Raw genomic sequence first — 14,388 nt, 5'->3', positions numbered from 1 at the left:
CATTACATAAACATTATAAAAACAAATTAACAAAGATATAGTCGTTATAGACAGATTTGATTATAAATATCTGCTTTGTTAAATAGAGTACCAGTGCCTTCTGTTTCTTGAGGACCAGGTAGGGCTGTTCGACCACCTGCTGATCACACGGTCAATGGATGGACGTAACGAGTTCAATTGTTGGGTAAGATAAAAGAACATTTATTTAACGACGTCCATAGACATAATTGACATATATTCTTCATGTTAGTAAATATGTTCCTTCATTATACAAAAGACAATAATGTAGCCGAATCGACATTTTCATCATTTCATTGTGATTTGAATGTCGCCGAAAAAAACCTTGTTGATTTGATTACAATAACGTACACTTAACACCTCAGTGTACATAAACTTAAGTGGTCATTTGTATTCACCGAAGCGTCTCGTATACATTCTACAAATGTTAATAATATTCGGAAGTATGTCAAATACGTTTATACATAGATAACAATCTGATAATACAGATGATTGAGGATCACACAAAATCATGCACATTTGAGCTAATTATGTGATTTTTAAATGCTACAATGGAGCATTTGGTGATTTTCATTTAAAATTAATTACGAGTTTAATATCATTTCTAATCTCTGCTCCCTTTACGGATGATTGAGGTGGACACATTTATAACAACTGAGATGATAGCTTCACGTCATGTACGTATGATGTCAAAGTGTAGTGTTTCCATAGAGACAAAGCTCATTATCATATTTTGTATTAGTAGTACATGCCTACCGTAAAATATATATAATCATTTGTTTTCAGGTAATATCGCAATACGCAGGACCAGGATTCACTTCTCCCTTCCGGGTTGTGTACCAGATGCCGACACCCCAGTGTTCGTCATTCTCCAATGTATACGTACATGTAGATAGACGTCCTAAGGCCACTATTCAACTTATCGATGGTGTGTATTTACACAGAAGCAAAATATTAAACTACCAGTTCAATGCATTCAGTTGAAACCTCCTCGATATACAAAATGCATAGGTCTAAAGTTCACTGTTTAATTTCCGTTCAATAACAACAAATAACACCGAAATAATAACAGAACTATAAGCCCAACTAAAGTCGATATGACATGGGCACAATATGGACAATATATATAGTTGATAGAGGCACTTAAAAACAAAAGAAAAAATGAAAACAAAATTTAGGTGTTCAGGTACCATAGGTAAATTCCGGGTTACGTTACATTCTCAATACAACAATTAGGGTGTGGTCATAACTACTAGGCATACCAATACTTAACGACACATTATGATATCTCTAGTGATGGAATACTTTCTCACTTTTTCAAATAATTCCTATGTTCTTATTTAAAACTGTAGTTTACTATACATTGCAAGGTTGCCAAGAATAATACAGCAAACTTAATCATAGTATCATTTATAAAAAAAATTATAATACAATCTAATTTTGTTTGAAACAAACATTTTCATCGGTTTAGAAATGTATTAGTCCATAATGTAAAAAAATGACTTCGCTGTTTATATCTGTGCTTTTGATTGGAATTAAGATGGATTTCGGATTTAGATGGAACAGTGTAACGCTTTATAAAAGTAAAAGAAAGGAGTCCATCAATAAAGTGATTTTTGCAGGGTATAAATTAAATTATAAGATTAACTTGAATATATTTTTTATGTTATGGAGTTCTACAAAAAACCGGAGTGTACTCTCATCATACACCGCTCCGTTTTTTATTGTGTGTGTGTGTGTGTGTTATATTCTCATGAAATAAAAAAAAAATAGTCAAGATTCTTAAATGTGTCAGTTTAGATAAATGTTCAATAAGCGGATGTAACCATAAAGAAAATCTTGGAATATTAAATTATATCAATGAATAATAATAGATTTGCTTGAATTGCTTCAGATCACATGTCGCGTAGATGTATACCAACAGAAAGGGAAGCACAAATTAACCGTGAACGGGAGGGCCAAAACGCGTCTGACTTGGAGGCTACAACTGTGGATGACGGAAAACGTGAAGTATACAGTATACACCAGGAGGATAATATAGACGAGACGATCATTTCAGTAGCGGGACTAGAAAACAAAAAAACGAGTTCGCTCAGTGGAGCAGTATCAGTTCATTTGACTTTCTCTGTTATGTTTATGGAAGTTGTAACATGTGGAATAATCTTTATAATGAGCTTATGACATATCTTGTGAAATATATTTTTGTTGATTGCATGTGCTTTCAAACATGCATACTCTCAAACGCAATATAAAGTTCTCAGATTTTCCAACCGATCTGTTTCTTTATCTACGATTTCGGTGCATCTTTTGTTTTAACCAAACAAATAACTGGGATTTTTCGTTTGTTTTTTTTTGTAATTTTTTGAAAGTTTTAATCAAGGGCGGTGGGGTAGAAGGGGATTGGGGGATTGGGGGATTTCTTTTAGATATTAAATGGTTCATAATTTACTCTGTCTTGTTTTCAATATACCTTATTGTAACTTTAAAAACGCTTAATTATCTGCACGGGAATGTCACTGATAAAAACAGTAAAAATAACATAAATTGACAATAAAAACTATGGAAATGTCATGATTTAGGAAACCAAACTTCACATGCTGCCGAAATGATATAATGTCGGAGTCAGAATAATAAGGGAAATGCTTTTTACAATGTAAGATCATGTGTAGCTGATATAGACATAAATAAAAAGATCGACGTTGAAAATGATGGATTCAATATTGCTAATGATATTTCCCGAATACGGAAGGATGATGTTTATATGGACCAATACGAAGTTGATTATACCGAATGTAGTGAGAATAAATAGGGATCGCGATGGAAACAATTCACAAATCGTATTGTTTTCTGCTACCTGTATGCCGACAATTTGTCGACGGAGTGCCATGTTTGATTATGACACGTGATACTCAACTGATGCTATGATTTGTACATGCATGCGTTAGGATAATTCATTATTTTGAAACACAAAAATATGAAAATCGTATAATAACGACAACTTTAGTTAATCTGAAGGTAGATATTGTTAGTGTTAATATATTTTTTTCACGTGGATATCATGATAATCCGGAAGGTTCATCGTCAGTAATAAAAGTGAGATTAATTAAATGATCTTGCAGGTTTCTTGCTGAGGGAAAATTTGTCAAAAATCGAATGGGACAAAAACAGCAGAAAGCACCTTTGATTGTAGTAAGGGAATAGGATGGGAGCAGAACTTGATTTTCGTTTCGATTAATAGTATATATTATTTTATATATCTATCTAAAAATAATTTGATACTATAACAACACAACGCCTAACTGTAGGTAAAAGGAAAAGCCGTTGAATCTGTTAGTTGATAACGTTTACGTGAATAGGTATAAATATGGTAATTTTGATACTGGTATGGTTCAATATCATCACAACAAGATGAAGGAGAATATTTGAATGCTGTATGATAGAGTGTATGTCTTTGCGTTGAGGAATATTCCAAATAAAGGATCTAATTTGTAAACAATATAGTAATAATATTTTCGCATTCCAAACACTATTATCAAAAATCTTTTCTTAAAAAGCACTCGGGGTTATGGTAAGAATGGAACATTCTAATGCATCAATTCATATTTAAATCCTACCAAAGATGGTGATTTGAAGATTACAGAAAGATGATATTGTAGTTTTGTCCTTAATACACGACACTGAGTTTATATGTTCGAATACAGCCAGTTAGTATAATTATATGAATCACACCGAATGGTCATGTCAAAGTATTGGTCCTTTAATAATAATGACATTCAATAATGCAACATCTTTTTTTTCATTCGCCGAGGGAATGTCTGATGCATGTTTTGTGTTGAAAAGGGTCTGCTCGCGATATATATCTTTATGTTCGCAACCACACCCTTCCGTGAGTTATCGCGAAAATAGTTCGTGTTGAAAAGTGAATTATATATTAAAAACTCACGAAACATGAGTGTTGAATAACATATATCATAAAGTTAAATTTGTATGTCTTCCATTGTTACGGATGTTGTTCGATCATTGTGCATGTTTCAAGTCGTTATGTTAACAAATATCACAGAACTATTTATAAGTATACCATTCTTATTTTCGTGTGAACTTGTGATGTTATATTAATGTAATACCTGTTTGAGTCTATACGTTTAATTTTCGTACCCGTGGAGTTGAAAACAAAATGTTAATAACAGATTTGAGAATATGAACGAATGTCATGTTCTACGTATACGTTGTTGTCGAATAGTGATAAGTCAATTTCATACCCAGAAATGTGATCTGCCTTAATTGTTAAACAATATAAGCGTCCTTAGTAGATCAATTTTGTAAAGGTGTACGTACAATGTATCTGTTATTGTATTTAGTATGTTACACTATTCGTACGCTGTTGTTTGGTTATAGGCATATTTTATGTGAAACAGTGAGTCGGTTCATTACGTGTACAGTTAAAAGTATCATAAGAACATTATGTAAGAGTGAAACGCAAGAATGAGAGAGACCGAGATATAAGGATAGTGAGAATTGGATAGTATTAGAATGTGAGTCAAGGACACGAATATAATGACGGGAAATCTCTTCACTATCACTATATATCATCATGGTACATGACTATGTTACCTTAGACATATATCTTGTAAATACTTATTCCATGTCAGTGAGATAAACTGCACTGTACAAGTTGATTTCACTGCAACATTGCAGGTATTCTAATATTGTGTTGGATTAAAATGATTTAGATACTTTATTTTCCTTGAATTCCTATTCATTTATAACCGTTTTGTTTTTTAAAGGATAAAGCTAATTGTAATTTCTATGTTGTGTCAATATTCAGCTACAAAGGGTACTTTGGTTTTATGCTCATGGACAATCACTGTTCCACTTGAAATAATAATTGTCTATTCATAAATTTCAAACATCTTTATCCTTTCAACTTTGGGATAATGACAATACACATTTGTATGCGAAAAATTGAAGTTTAAGAGATAATGGTTTGATAATTTTGGCATTTTTGGTAGGCATTCTGCCAGTGCGGGTATTCAGAAATTCACCATAAGTAATACTTTATTTGGCTGGTCTATCACGATTTGCTTTAATCAAAGACCTATATTAATATATAATAATTTCTAAACATGCCGTTCAATGTAGCTCTCCGAGATCGGAGCGTTTGTTTAGAATTTTAGAGTGCAGTAGTTTATAAACTCTTCTAATAAGGTTATGGAAATTTCAGACAAAACATTTTTGTTGAAATATCAACATGATAACTGCCTAAGATATTGCTCAACGCAAAAGGAATAAGTAGAAATGTTCTCGCAAAGAACATGATACCTGGTGACCTATAAATGTAGATCCGTACTGGGAATATTATAGACAGTCTCTGTACGGACAACAGTTTGAGTAATTTGCGTCAAAATATTGTATATTTAGTAATTCACAGAAAGATGTACAGTAATTTGCGCTAACTGCTCTAATGATGCTTCCTTAGTTGTTTTAAACATACAGATATTATTTCGTTTTCACTAAAGAAATATATACATATAACAAAAACAAAACTAGAAGAACGTTGCTCGATGTAGCATTTATTTTAAAAGATAATTTTGATTTTTGTTTGAATCTGAAACTATTTTTTAATATTTTGAGTTTGTAAATAGAATGCAAATTATATTTATTACATATGTACATTGTTATATAAGTGTCCATGTTCATCAACGAAGAGATATGCACAAGTGAAGCAATTGTGCTAATTTTGAACGTGCATGTGCTTTATTTTAACAAAGTTGATTATAAAATCCATATTGATATAACAGGACGTTCGTTTGTAATATGATGTATAATGTATCATTATAAACATGCATTTAGAAAATGGATTAAACATAGAATTTCTTTTCACGTGTCTTTATGATATTTGAATATAATTTATCATATCTAGGATAATTGAATTGATATAGACACGTTAACATTTGTTAAATGTTTGTATTGTATGCAAACCGTTTTAAATGTTGAATTTTGTTATAATTTTTCTTTATATTGTGTTTCATTTGTTGTGTAGCAGATATTATTGAATGAATGACATCCATGCGAGTTTGACATGGTGTGCAGTATATATGCTGGTCAATGTCAAAAGTGATTGTATAAACTGATATAGTAATGAATTGATTTTCGTTTGTTATAATTGTAATTAATTTGGTAGTAATTAATAGGGGGATACCTGTATGTTCGGTTATGTGTTTGTTTTAACTATCGGCTGGTTAACAGTCAAGATCTTGAGAGACCTGTGAGACTGGATTTCCTCAATGACACATTAAGCTGGCGTTTCACAAACTCATGACATAAGAGTGCCACCCGACCACCCGCAAGGGTTACAAAGGTTGGTAAAATAAGGACATCAAGACTATAAGTTCTTGATATAGTAAACATAGAACATGCCTTTTTCTGGCTCAAATTAAGAAACCTGTTCACAAGCAAGTGCCTCCATACATAAATCACAAACTGGAAGCTTTAAAGTGGATGTTATTGAATACTGCACCATGACATACTGGCTAGAGCGAAGAACGTATATATGTATAGATATAACATAATCAAATAGAAATACACGAGACATTTTAAACCTTTCTGATTGGTTCAGTTTTACTTTCCATGCATCTATGAATTCGTGCAAACCAGAAACTTAATCCGTACAGGGTAATCTTTGAAAAAAATGAAACAAAATATAGTCTGAAATAAAATTTGCTATGAAATGTGTAATTTGTACTAAATGTAAAAATTCGTTGTAGGATTTGTAAAACACTTTAGCAGTTATATAAAATTTGAGTACGCCAAAATAATGGATTTTTAGAAGAAGAGTGAGCTCATATACTAAGATAAATAGGTTTTTAGAAGAAGGTTCACCTCATATCTCGAGATGAAAAAATTATATATGCCGAGATGAACAGGTTTCCAGAAGAATATTCTGCTCATATCAATGTAAATGGATATAGTAAGAAATTCAGTAATTTGTTTTAAATATGTTAATTTCGTTACGATTACATTACATCTCGATATAGCACTCTAAAAATATAGAAAGAAAAGCAACTATGCTTCACCAATTCTGACATAAAGTTTATTATTTCATTCGAGTTGTAAATCGTTGTTTTGTTGTTTTTCTATTTACTCAATGCCTATAAATCATTATTCACCGGCTGTTTCCCCCCGAACAGAGCCAATATTCTAGAAACATCCCTACAGAGGATTCAAAAAGGAAAAGTTTCAGAAAATCCGTTTTTTCGACGGTTGTAATGTTCTTGTGTCATTTTATTTCACAGTGTTAAAATGCTACTGAGAAATATTACCTAATAGAGTTGACGTTTTCCAGTAAGACATCTATCTTTATTGGATTTCAACAGCATGTGTGTTTATATTATTTAACGTTGATGACTTTTCTTTTTTAAATGGCTTCTAAAACATATCTCAATTTATGGTACATGTACAACGCTGATACATGTAAAATACTTTGTATATTGACGCTAAATATTGCTTGTGAAAATATGTAAATGATATTACCTTTGTTTGCAATTTTCAAATGGAAAGGATGCAGTTTTTTGTTAGATAATGTGTAAGAAAGATTTTTAGATAGCATGCATGTTATGTGTACATTCAATAAAGGAAAAATGCCGATGGTTACAAAATTATCATTCCCTGAAGACAGCTCTGTCGATCCCGGGCAATACTTTAAATACGACTCGTACTGAATTGAATCCTTAGTAGGCGAGTCCATACAGTCGCTGAACGATGGATTTTCTTCCTCTGGTATGTGTTACATTTCTACTTCTTTAATTGAAAACCATGTAATAAAAAAACATGAATTTCTATTCGTTCATGAGTAATTGTACCTAATATTTTTTTTATGAATATAATCGAAATTGTGTTAAAGTTAAGTAATATTGATAACTTTTGTGTAGATTCAGCAATATAGGTTACAAATTGTTTGACCAATTGAAAAGAAAGGGGAAAATACCCTATCAAGTTGATATACTGGTCATCATCGGCTTTTGGATCACTTTTACCGGCGTGCGTTTGTTGATATGCTGTTCATGTCTTTACATTGGCTATGAAGGCCCTGCTGGGAATTCTGGCGTTCTGTGATGGTGTCCTGGCAGCACGCGACATAGATGAACACGACATCTTCTTCGGACCTAATACCCCAGGAAATGGTGACGGCAATGACTGGTTACCCCCGTCACAACAGGAGTGTGAACACTTACATGTCGATATACGCCCGATGACCTGTTCCGATTTTTTCACAAGAATACCCAGATCCTCTGCCTTCCTTTGGTTTATGTAAGGTTGAAATTACATTACATTTCGTTCTAAAGTTGAAACTTTTTTTTTCAATAGGCATTCAGACGTTTGAAAATTGACTTCTATATCAGTTAACAATACCACATGCAAACAGTAATATGTATTCTGTTTTGAGTTTTGATCTTTGATTTTAATAATCTGGCGAGAAATAGTAATTTATCTATATTCTACGTGATAACCTAACGAAGTAGAGTAATTTATCAGTATTATATGTGATAACCTTACGAAGTAGAGTAATTTATCAGTATTATATGTGATAACCTTGCGAAGTAGAGTAGTTTATCTGTATTATATGTGATAACCTTACGAAGTAGAGTAGTTTATCTGTATTATATGTGATAACCTTACGAAGTAGAGTAGTTTATCTGTATTATATGTGATAACCTTACGAAGTAGAGTAGTTTATCTGTATTATATGTGATAACCTTACGAAGTAGAGTAATTTATCTATATTATATGTGATAACCTTACGAAGTAGAGTAATTTATCTGTATTATATGTGATAACCTTACGAAGTAGAGTAATTTATCTGTATTATATGTGATAACCCGAGGAAATATGATAACTTATCTGTATCCCACGTGATAACCTAACGAGGTATAGTAATGTATCTGTATCCCACGTGATAACCTAACGAGGTATAGTAATGTATCTGTATTCCACGTGCTAACCTTACGAGGTATAGTGATGTATCTATATTTTATGTGATATCTTGACGAGGTATAGTAATTTATCTATATTTTATGTGATAGCCTGACGAGGTAAAGTAATTTATCTATATTTTATGTGATAACCTTACGAGGTATAGTAATATATTTGTATTCTGTGTGATAATATTAGGTCTAGCAATTTATCTGTATTCCGTGCAATAAACTGAAACTTTCTGATGCCTACTTTTCTGAATACTTGCTAACAATTTTATATTTTATATCCTGTTTAGAGATGCAGCTCATTTTTTACTCTCCACCGATCAATACTATTTCCTGTGGCGTGAGCTGGCACAAATTCCAATCCCAGAGAAAATTCCAGAACCAGTCTCGTAGGTATCTCATTGTAATAGAACCTGTATGGTTTGAAAATCATATTCAATTAATTAACTATTTAACTGCGTTAAAATATTAATATTCTTCTGTAATAATTTCCACATATATTGATAAGCAAATAAAATAAGAAAAAGGAAAAAAATGAAGTACCACAGATGCAGAATTATATTCAACAGTTGAAATTAATATCTATGTTGTTAACTTCGACTCGCCTCAATTAATCTAGTTAATACTTGTTTATTCTTCATTCTGACACATATGTGTGTTACAGGAGGTCATACATCAAAACAAATTTACAAATGGCGGAACTCCGATCAATTCATATCCCGATGAATATGTTGGATCGCGTGGTTCTTTCCTGAAAGCGGGCGTGTGAATGCATTCACTGTTTGCATTTGCGATCTAGTTTTGTACCGCTTGAATGAACTTTCATTTTTGTGAATTATGAGCTAATATGTATTCCACTTTAATGTAACACATGATCTAACAGAACACCATCTTCGCTAGCCAATGCTTCTGATTACGTTACACTCACCGAGCCCTTAGCAGATAGAGTCGTATTTAAACCGACGCATCCTGGAATCCCAGGGCATCCAATCAAATTGCGTTTTACATTCAGGTGTGGTTTCGCATTATACAGAAATTGTCTCGAATATACTGGATATCATTTGAGTTGTCACAGAAAACAAAGTCTCAATTTTAAAACTTTTTAAAAAGCACAAAACAGACTGGTAACAGCAATATGACATATGTAACACATGGACCCATAACTATACCGTAAGGCGTCCCTTCGACTCATAAACTATGGCAATGGAGGACACTAAGTTTCGAGCCGTCGAATACCGCCAATTTCCTAATCAATGTTTCTATATTGTTACCTTTATGAGAATCACATAAATCCTACACTAATCTGCAATTAAATTCCACATTGTTTCATTTTTTCCCGAACATATGACATCTGTGAATTATGAATATCAACATCGTAATCATCAAAACATATTTAGGACTATATTTGTGCTGCCTAGGCGACGAGAGTAGATAACTGACTGCTTATCCATCTGTTCTCACGTGTGTGACAAATAGAACACAGTCACGCACTTACTTCATGCAGTGGCAATCTGAAGGTGGGTATTTTGAATTGATAAGCGTAAATATAAGGATTGATGGTTAATTTTGTTGCTTCCGTGGATTGATAAAGAGAAATAAGCCTCGTGCAAATTGTACATGGACTGCTTCACCGGTCCTTATATAACGCCTATTCATACTCAACTGTTACATACATAACAAACATACACACATTTGATAAGATTAAGCCATACACACATAAATGGTTATATAATGGGTTTTTATATTATTTCAGTCGTTAGCTATCTACTTCCAAACAGCAGTTTTGAGATCATCTATTAAACAAAATTGCGCTTTCTCTCAATTAACATATAAGAATACAACACCAAACATGGCTTTATATTTACATTTCCACTGTGTGTTCTCTATATGAAGGTACTAACAAAATTAGCGCGTCATTTAAAATATCTGTCAAAAAATGCCGTTCATACACCAGTGAACAACAAAAAATAACAATTATTTCTTAAATGAATACATAGATTTTTACACGCATAACAATGATATTGTTGAAGAATTTATGGAAAGTATCTTGAAAATAACGTTCAGGCATATTACTTTATTATTGTAGTATCAAATTTGTATTTTACCAGCTCGTGTACATTCACAAATATACATCTTCTTCACAGAACTTCCCGGGATTGTAAGACAGAATCCAAACTGTTGCTAGGATACTGGGAAGATTATGGCGAGATCTGCTGGATAGTATGGGCAGGAAGACAAGATGTTCGGTGCGCAGAATGCGTAAAGTAAGCAATGACATCTTATTTATGTGGTTGTGCTTTCGTATAGCCAATTTATTTGAAGTACCCACTACATTTTTAATATAGCTTAAAAATTGTTAATGCTAAACAAATTTTGCAGATAAGCGTCGGAATACGCATTTAAATTACTATCATAATAAGTATATATATCGCATAGAAACTGTAATTAGTGCTTTCATATTTTAGTGAAATGCGTTCGCTTGAAAATCAAATTACCGATGCGATATGTACGTTTTCAACTAATTGACATATCTGCATTTTGCAATATATTCCATATAAACTTTTTTGTACAATTATGTTTATCATATCTTATTTCAGTGATTACTGCTGTAGAGAATTTAACAAAACTGAACCCAACAGTCTGTTGCCCCCAACTAGCCGTTGCAAACTGGGTGGTCATACTATACAAAAGTTTATTGTGTACTGTGCATATCTTTACGGAAACCCCTATGGCGGCTATTTCATGATAAAATACACATACCTGCCATCCTGTTGTGAGTGTAAAAATGACATTTGCACGTCAAACACTTATTAGAATTAAAGACACCTTTGAACATTACATACATTGGCAAGGTCGGACTAAAACATCATCTGTATTAAATGTAACGCACACGGTACTTACTTGTGTATCACTTGTTTAACGACGTTTTTGGTATATTTGTGACAGATGGTTTAATTCATAATAAACGAATGCTAGACGATGTATCTTAACAAAGCTCGTTAAAAGCTCGACACTCGGCATATTTGATGTCATATATGGCCTCGGAAATTTGTTATAGGCTTTTTTTTCTTGGTAAAAAATACAAGTATATATAAAGTAATCTTACCATTTTTTGTTAGAACAAACAAAAAGATATCGTGATTTACATCACAAACCATGCACCGCTAGGATAATGCACAAGGATGGTCGACAAATATGGCACCCTGTAATGGCCATCAATGGGGAGAACAATAAAATAAAGATCGACCTTGCTATGTAGAGTATTGACTGGGCATTGAACTTGGGAAACGACAAAAGGCGATGAATACCGATCTTGAATCCACACATTGATGTTTTAAAGCTGGGCAAACATTATCTAGACATTATACATTCTGTTGCTAATAAAAACCATATTTAAACGAGTTGTCTTTAGTTTGATTTCATTTGTGATTAAAGTGTATTACACCAAAGATGAAAAACGAATTATTACAATTGTCAGGATCTTCAAAATGACTATTGGCAAACCTATAATAACAGGATATGTCCCTTTCTAGTTTGTAGAGACGGAATTTGTTACCATGAGGAAGCGTTAAGGTCGATATCATAATTTCATTATATTGACAGTATTTCGACTCGTTTTATCGATTTTAAGTTAGTATTACGATTTTGTTATAATGCTTGTATTATCTTTTAGTTTTAGCCAATATTTTTTTTGATGCATGATTATTTCTATTTAAGAGCTTATCAGAATAGACAGGATAGATTCTACAAATTCCTTCATTTTCAACTAGATATATCTTATTCATGTGTTATCTTTAAATATGTCAAATATTATCGGCCACCAAGACAGAATAGCATATTCTATATGAGCTTGAAATCAAGAACAATTCATCATCTTCATCGGCCGCTTAACTTGAAGGACATAACTGGCAAGAACCCCCACTTTACTTGATAGGAATAACTAGCAAGAACCCCCACTAACTTGAAAGGCGTAACTAGCAAGAACGCCGTCTTAACTTGAAAGGCAAAATTGGTAAGAACCCCCACATAACTTGAGTGGCATAACTAGCAAGAACTCCAACTTAACTTGAAAGGCAAAATTGGTAAGAACCCCCACATAACTTGAGTGGCATAACTAGCAAGAACACCTACTTTACCTGAAAGGAATAACCGGCAAGAACACCCATTTAAATTGAAAGGCAAAATTGGCAAGATCACCATCTAACCTTGAAAGACAAAACTGGCAAGAGCACAGCTTTATGCAAGAATTTCTATGACCCATTTGTTACGGTGTTCGTGACAAGTTATAACATATTGTTCGATAGACGCGGGTTGATGAAGAGTATTGGGATGATGTATGATCGGCATCGTGGTCTTACTGGTTAAATAATCGGTTGGCGTGTCGATGTTCTCAGATGGTGTTGCAATCTTTGTATTTATAAAGCGAACAATTAAAGATAATAACTTCTGTGCAAAAGTCAGGCACATCCAATGGTGATATTTTCTTGCTAGTAAGATTTTCATTACATGTACATTTATTATAAAATGGCAAAGAAAACGAATTTTTCTCTAATATCATCATATGACACCAAAAGTTAATATTGTAGAAAAGACGCTTCCAACCCGTAAGAGAAAACAAACACAATGCGTTTGTTGTTTTTTGTAGATGATAGTAACGTTGAAGTTCCCGACCGGATATCCAACCACTGGTTTGACGTATTGTTGTAAACAAAATGATCAGTAAAGGCGATTTCTGTCACCTAAATCACTCAAACATGCCAAGAAGCAATGTATTCTACCACAACCTAAATATTTCAGCAAAAGGCAATGATCCATTGGTGTATACATACAGAATACACTAGACTACCTGAGGTTGACAATGATAGATAGCTGTGGACATGATACAAACGGGTGCATTCTATACGGTCATACAAATAGACATGGTCATTGACAGGACACGAAAAATAGATCAAGAAAACGGGTAAAAATAACAGGGACATGCAATGTTCACATGTGCTGAGATGCCGATAACCATACTTAGATAATGATGTATCTATAGGTGGAAATAATGACCTAACATGTCATCAAACGGGTGATATACGAAGCCGACAGTCCTATTTGTGTATAAAATGTTTCGATATAAATATTTATGATAGCTAGGTAATCTGTTCAGAGACTGAAGCATGTTTTGTTGCACATCATGGGAAAAACAACAAGGAATTGGAATGTTGTTAAATGTCATTTCATCAATGACATTGATACAAAACTGTGACACTGCAAGTGCATAAGTTTTTAATGAATTCAATTATGATGTATATCATACTAATATAAAGTATATTACTTTATCCAATGACGCCTCGGTTTTTCTTTGATCTTTTGTTGGCGATATATTGCATACTATGTGATATTTCAA

General features: G+C 32.9%; 2 protein-coding genes across 2 annotated transcripts in view; both read left to right on the top strand.

Annotated features, from left to right (window-relative positions):
* LOC117329164 overlaps positions 1-2,397 on the top strand; it is a 43,717-nt gene extending 41,320 nt beyond the window's left edge. Inside the window, exons 14-16 of the mRNA XM_033886920.1 lie at positions 87-184; positions 805-946; positions 1,913-2,397. Of these exons, the coding sequence (XP_033742811.1) occupies positions 87-184; positions 805-946; positions 1,913-2,199 (527 nt within the window). The 3' untranslated portion in view covers positions 2,200-2,397. The remainder of the gene's footprint in view (positions 1-86; positions 185-804; positions 947-1,912) is intronic.
* Positions 2,398-7,735: 5,338 nt separating this feature from the next.
* Positions 7,736-12,399, top strand: LOC117329163. Its single transcript, XM_033886919.1, has 5 exons — positions 7,736-7,794; positions 8,102-8,325; positions 9,287-9,385; positions 11,141-11,260; positions 11,594-12,399. The coding sequence occupies exons 1-5, from the start codon at positions 7,777-7,779 to the stop codon at positions 11,808-11,810; spliced, it is 678 nt and encodes a 225-aa protein (XP_033742810.1). The 5' UTR covers positions 7,736-7,776; the 3' UTR covers positions 11,811-12,399.
* The last annotated feature ends 1,989 nt before the right edge of the window (positions 12,400-14,388 follow it).

The sequence above is a fragment of the Pecten maximus genome, chromosome 6 (genome assembly GCF_902652985.1).
Source record: "Pecten maximus chromosome 6, xPecMax1.1, whole genome shotgun sequence".
NCBI lineage: Eukaryota > Metazoa > Mollusca > Bivalvia > Pectinida > Pectinidae > Pecten > Pecten maximus.
This window is presented reverse-complemented; position numbering and strand designations above follow the sequence as displayed.

Bases quoted from the DNA above. Each gene is read 5' to 3' on its own strand.
- LOC117329163 (XM_033886919.1), top strand. The intron at 8,326-9,286 runs GTAAGGTTGAAA...TATCCTGTTTAG, and splicing joins TCTGCCTTCCTTTGGTTTAT to AGATGCAGCTCATTTTTTAC. The intron at 9,386-11,140 runs GTAGGTATCTCA...TCTTCTTCACAG, and splicing joins AAAATTCCAGAACCAGTCTC to AACTTCCCGGGATTGTAAGA.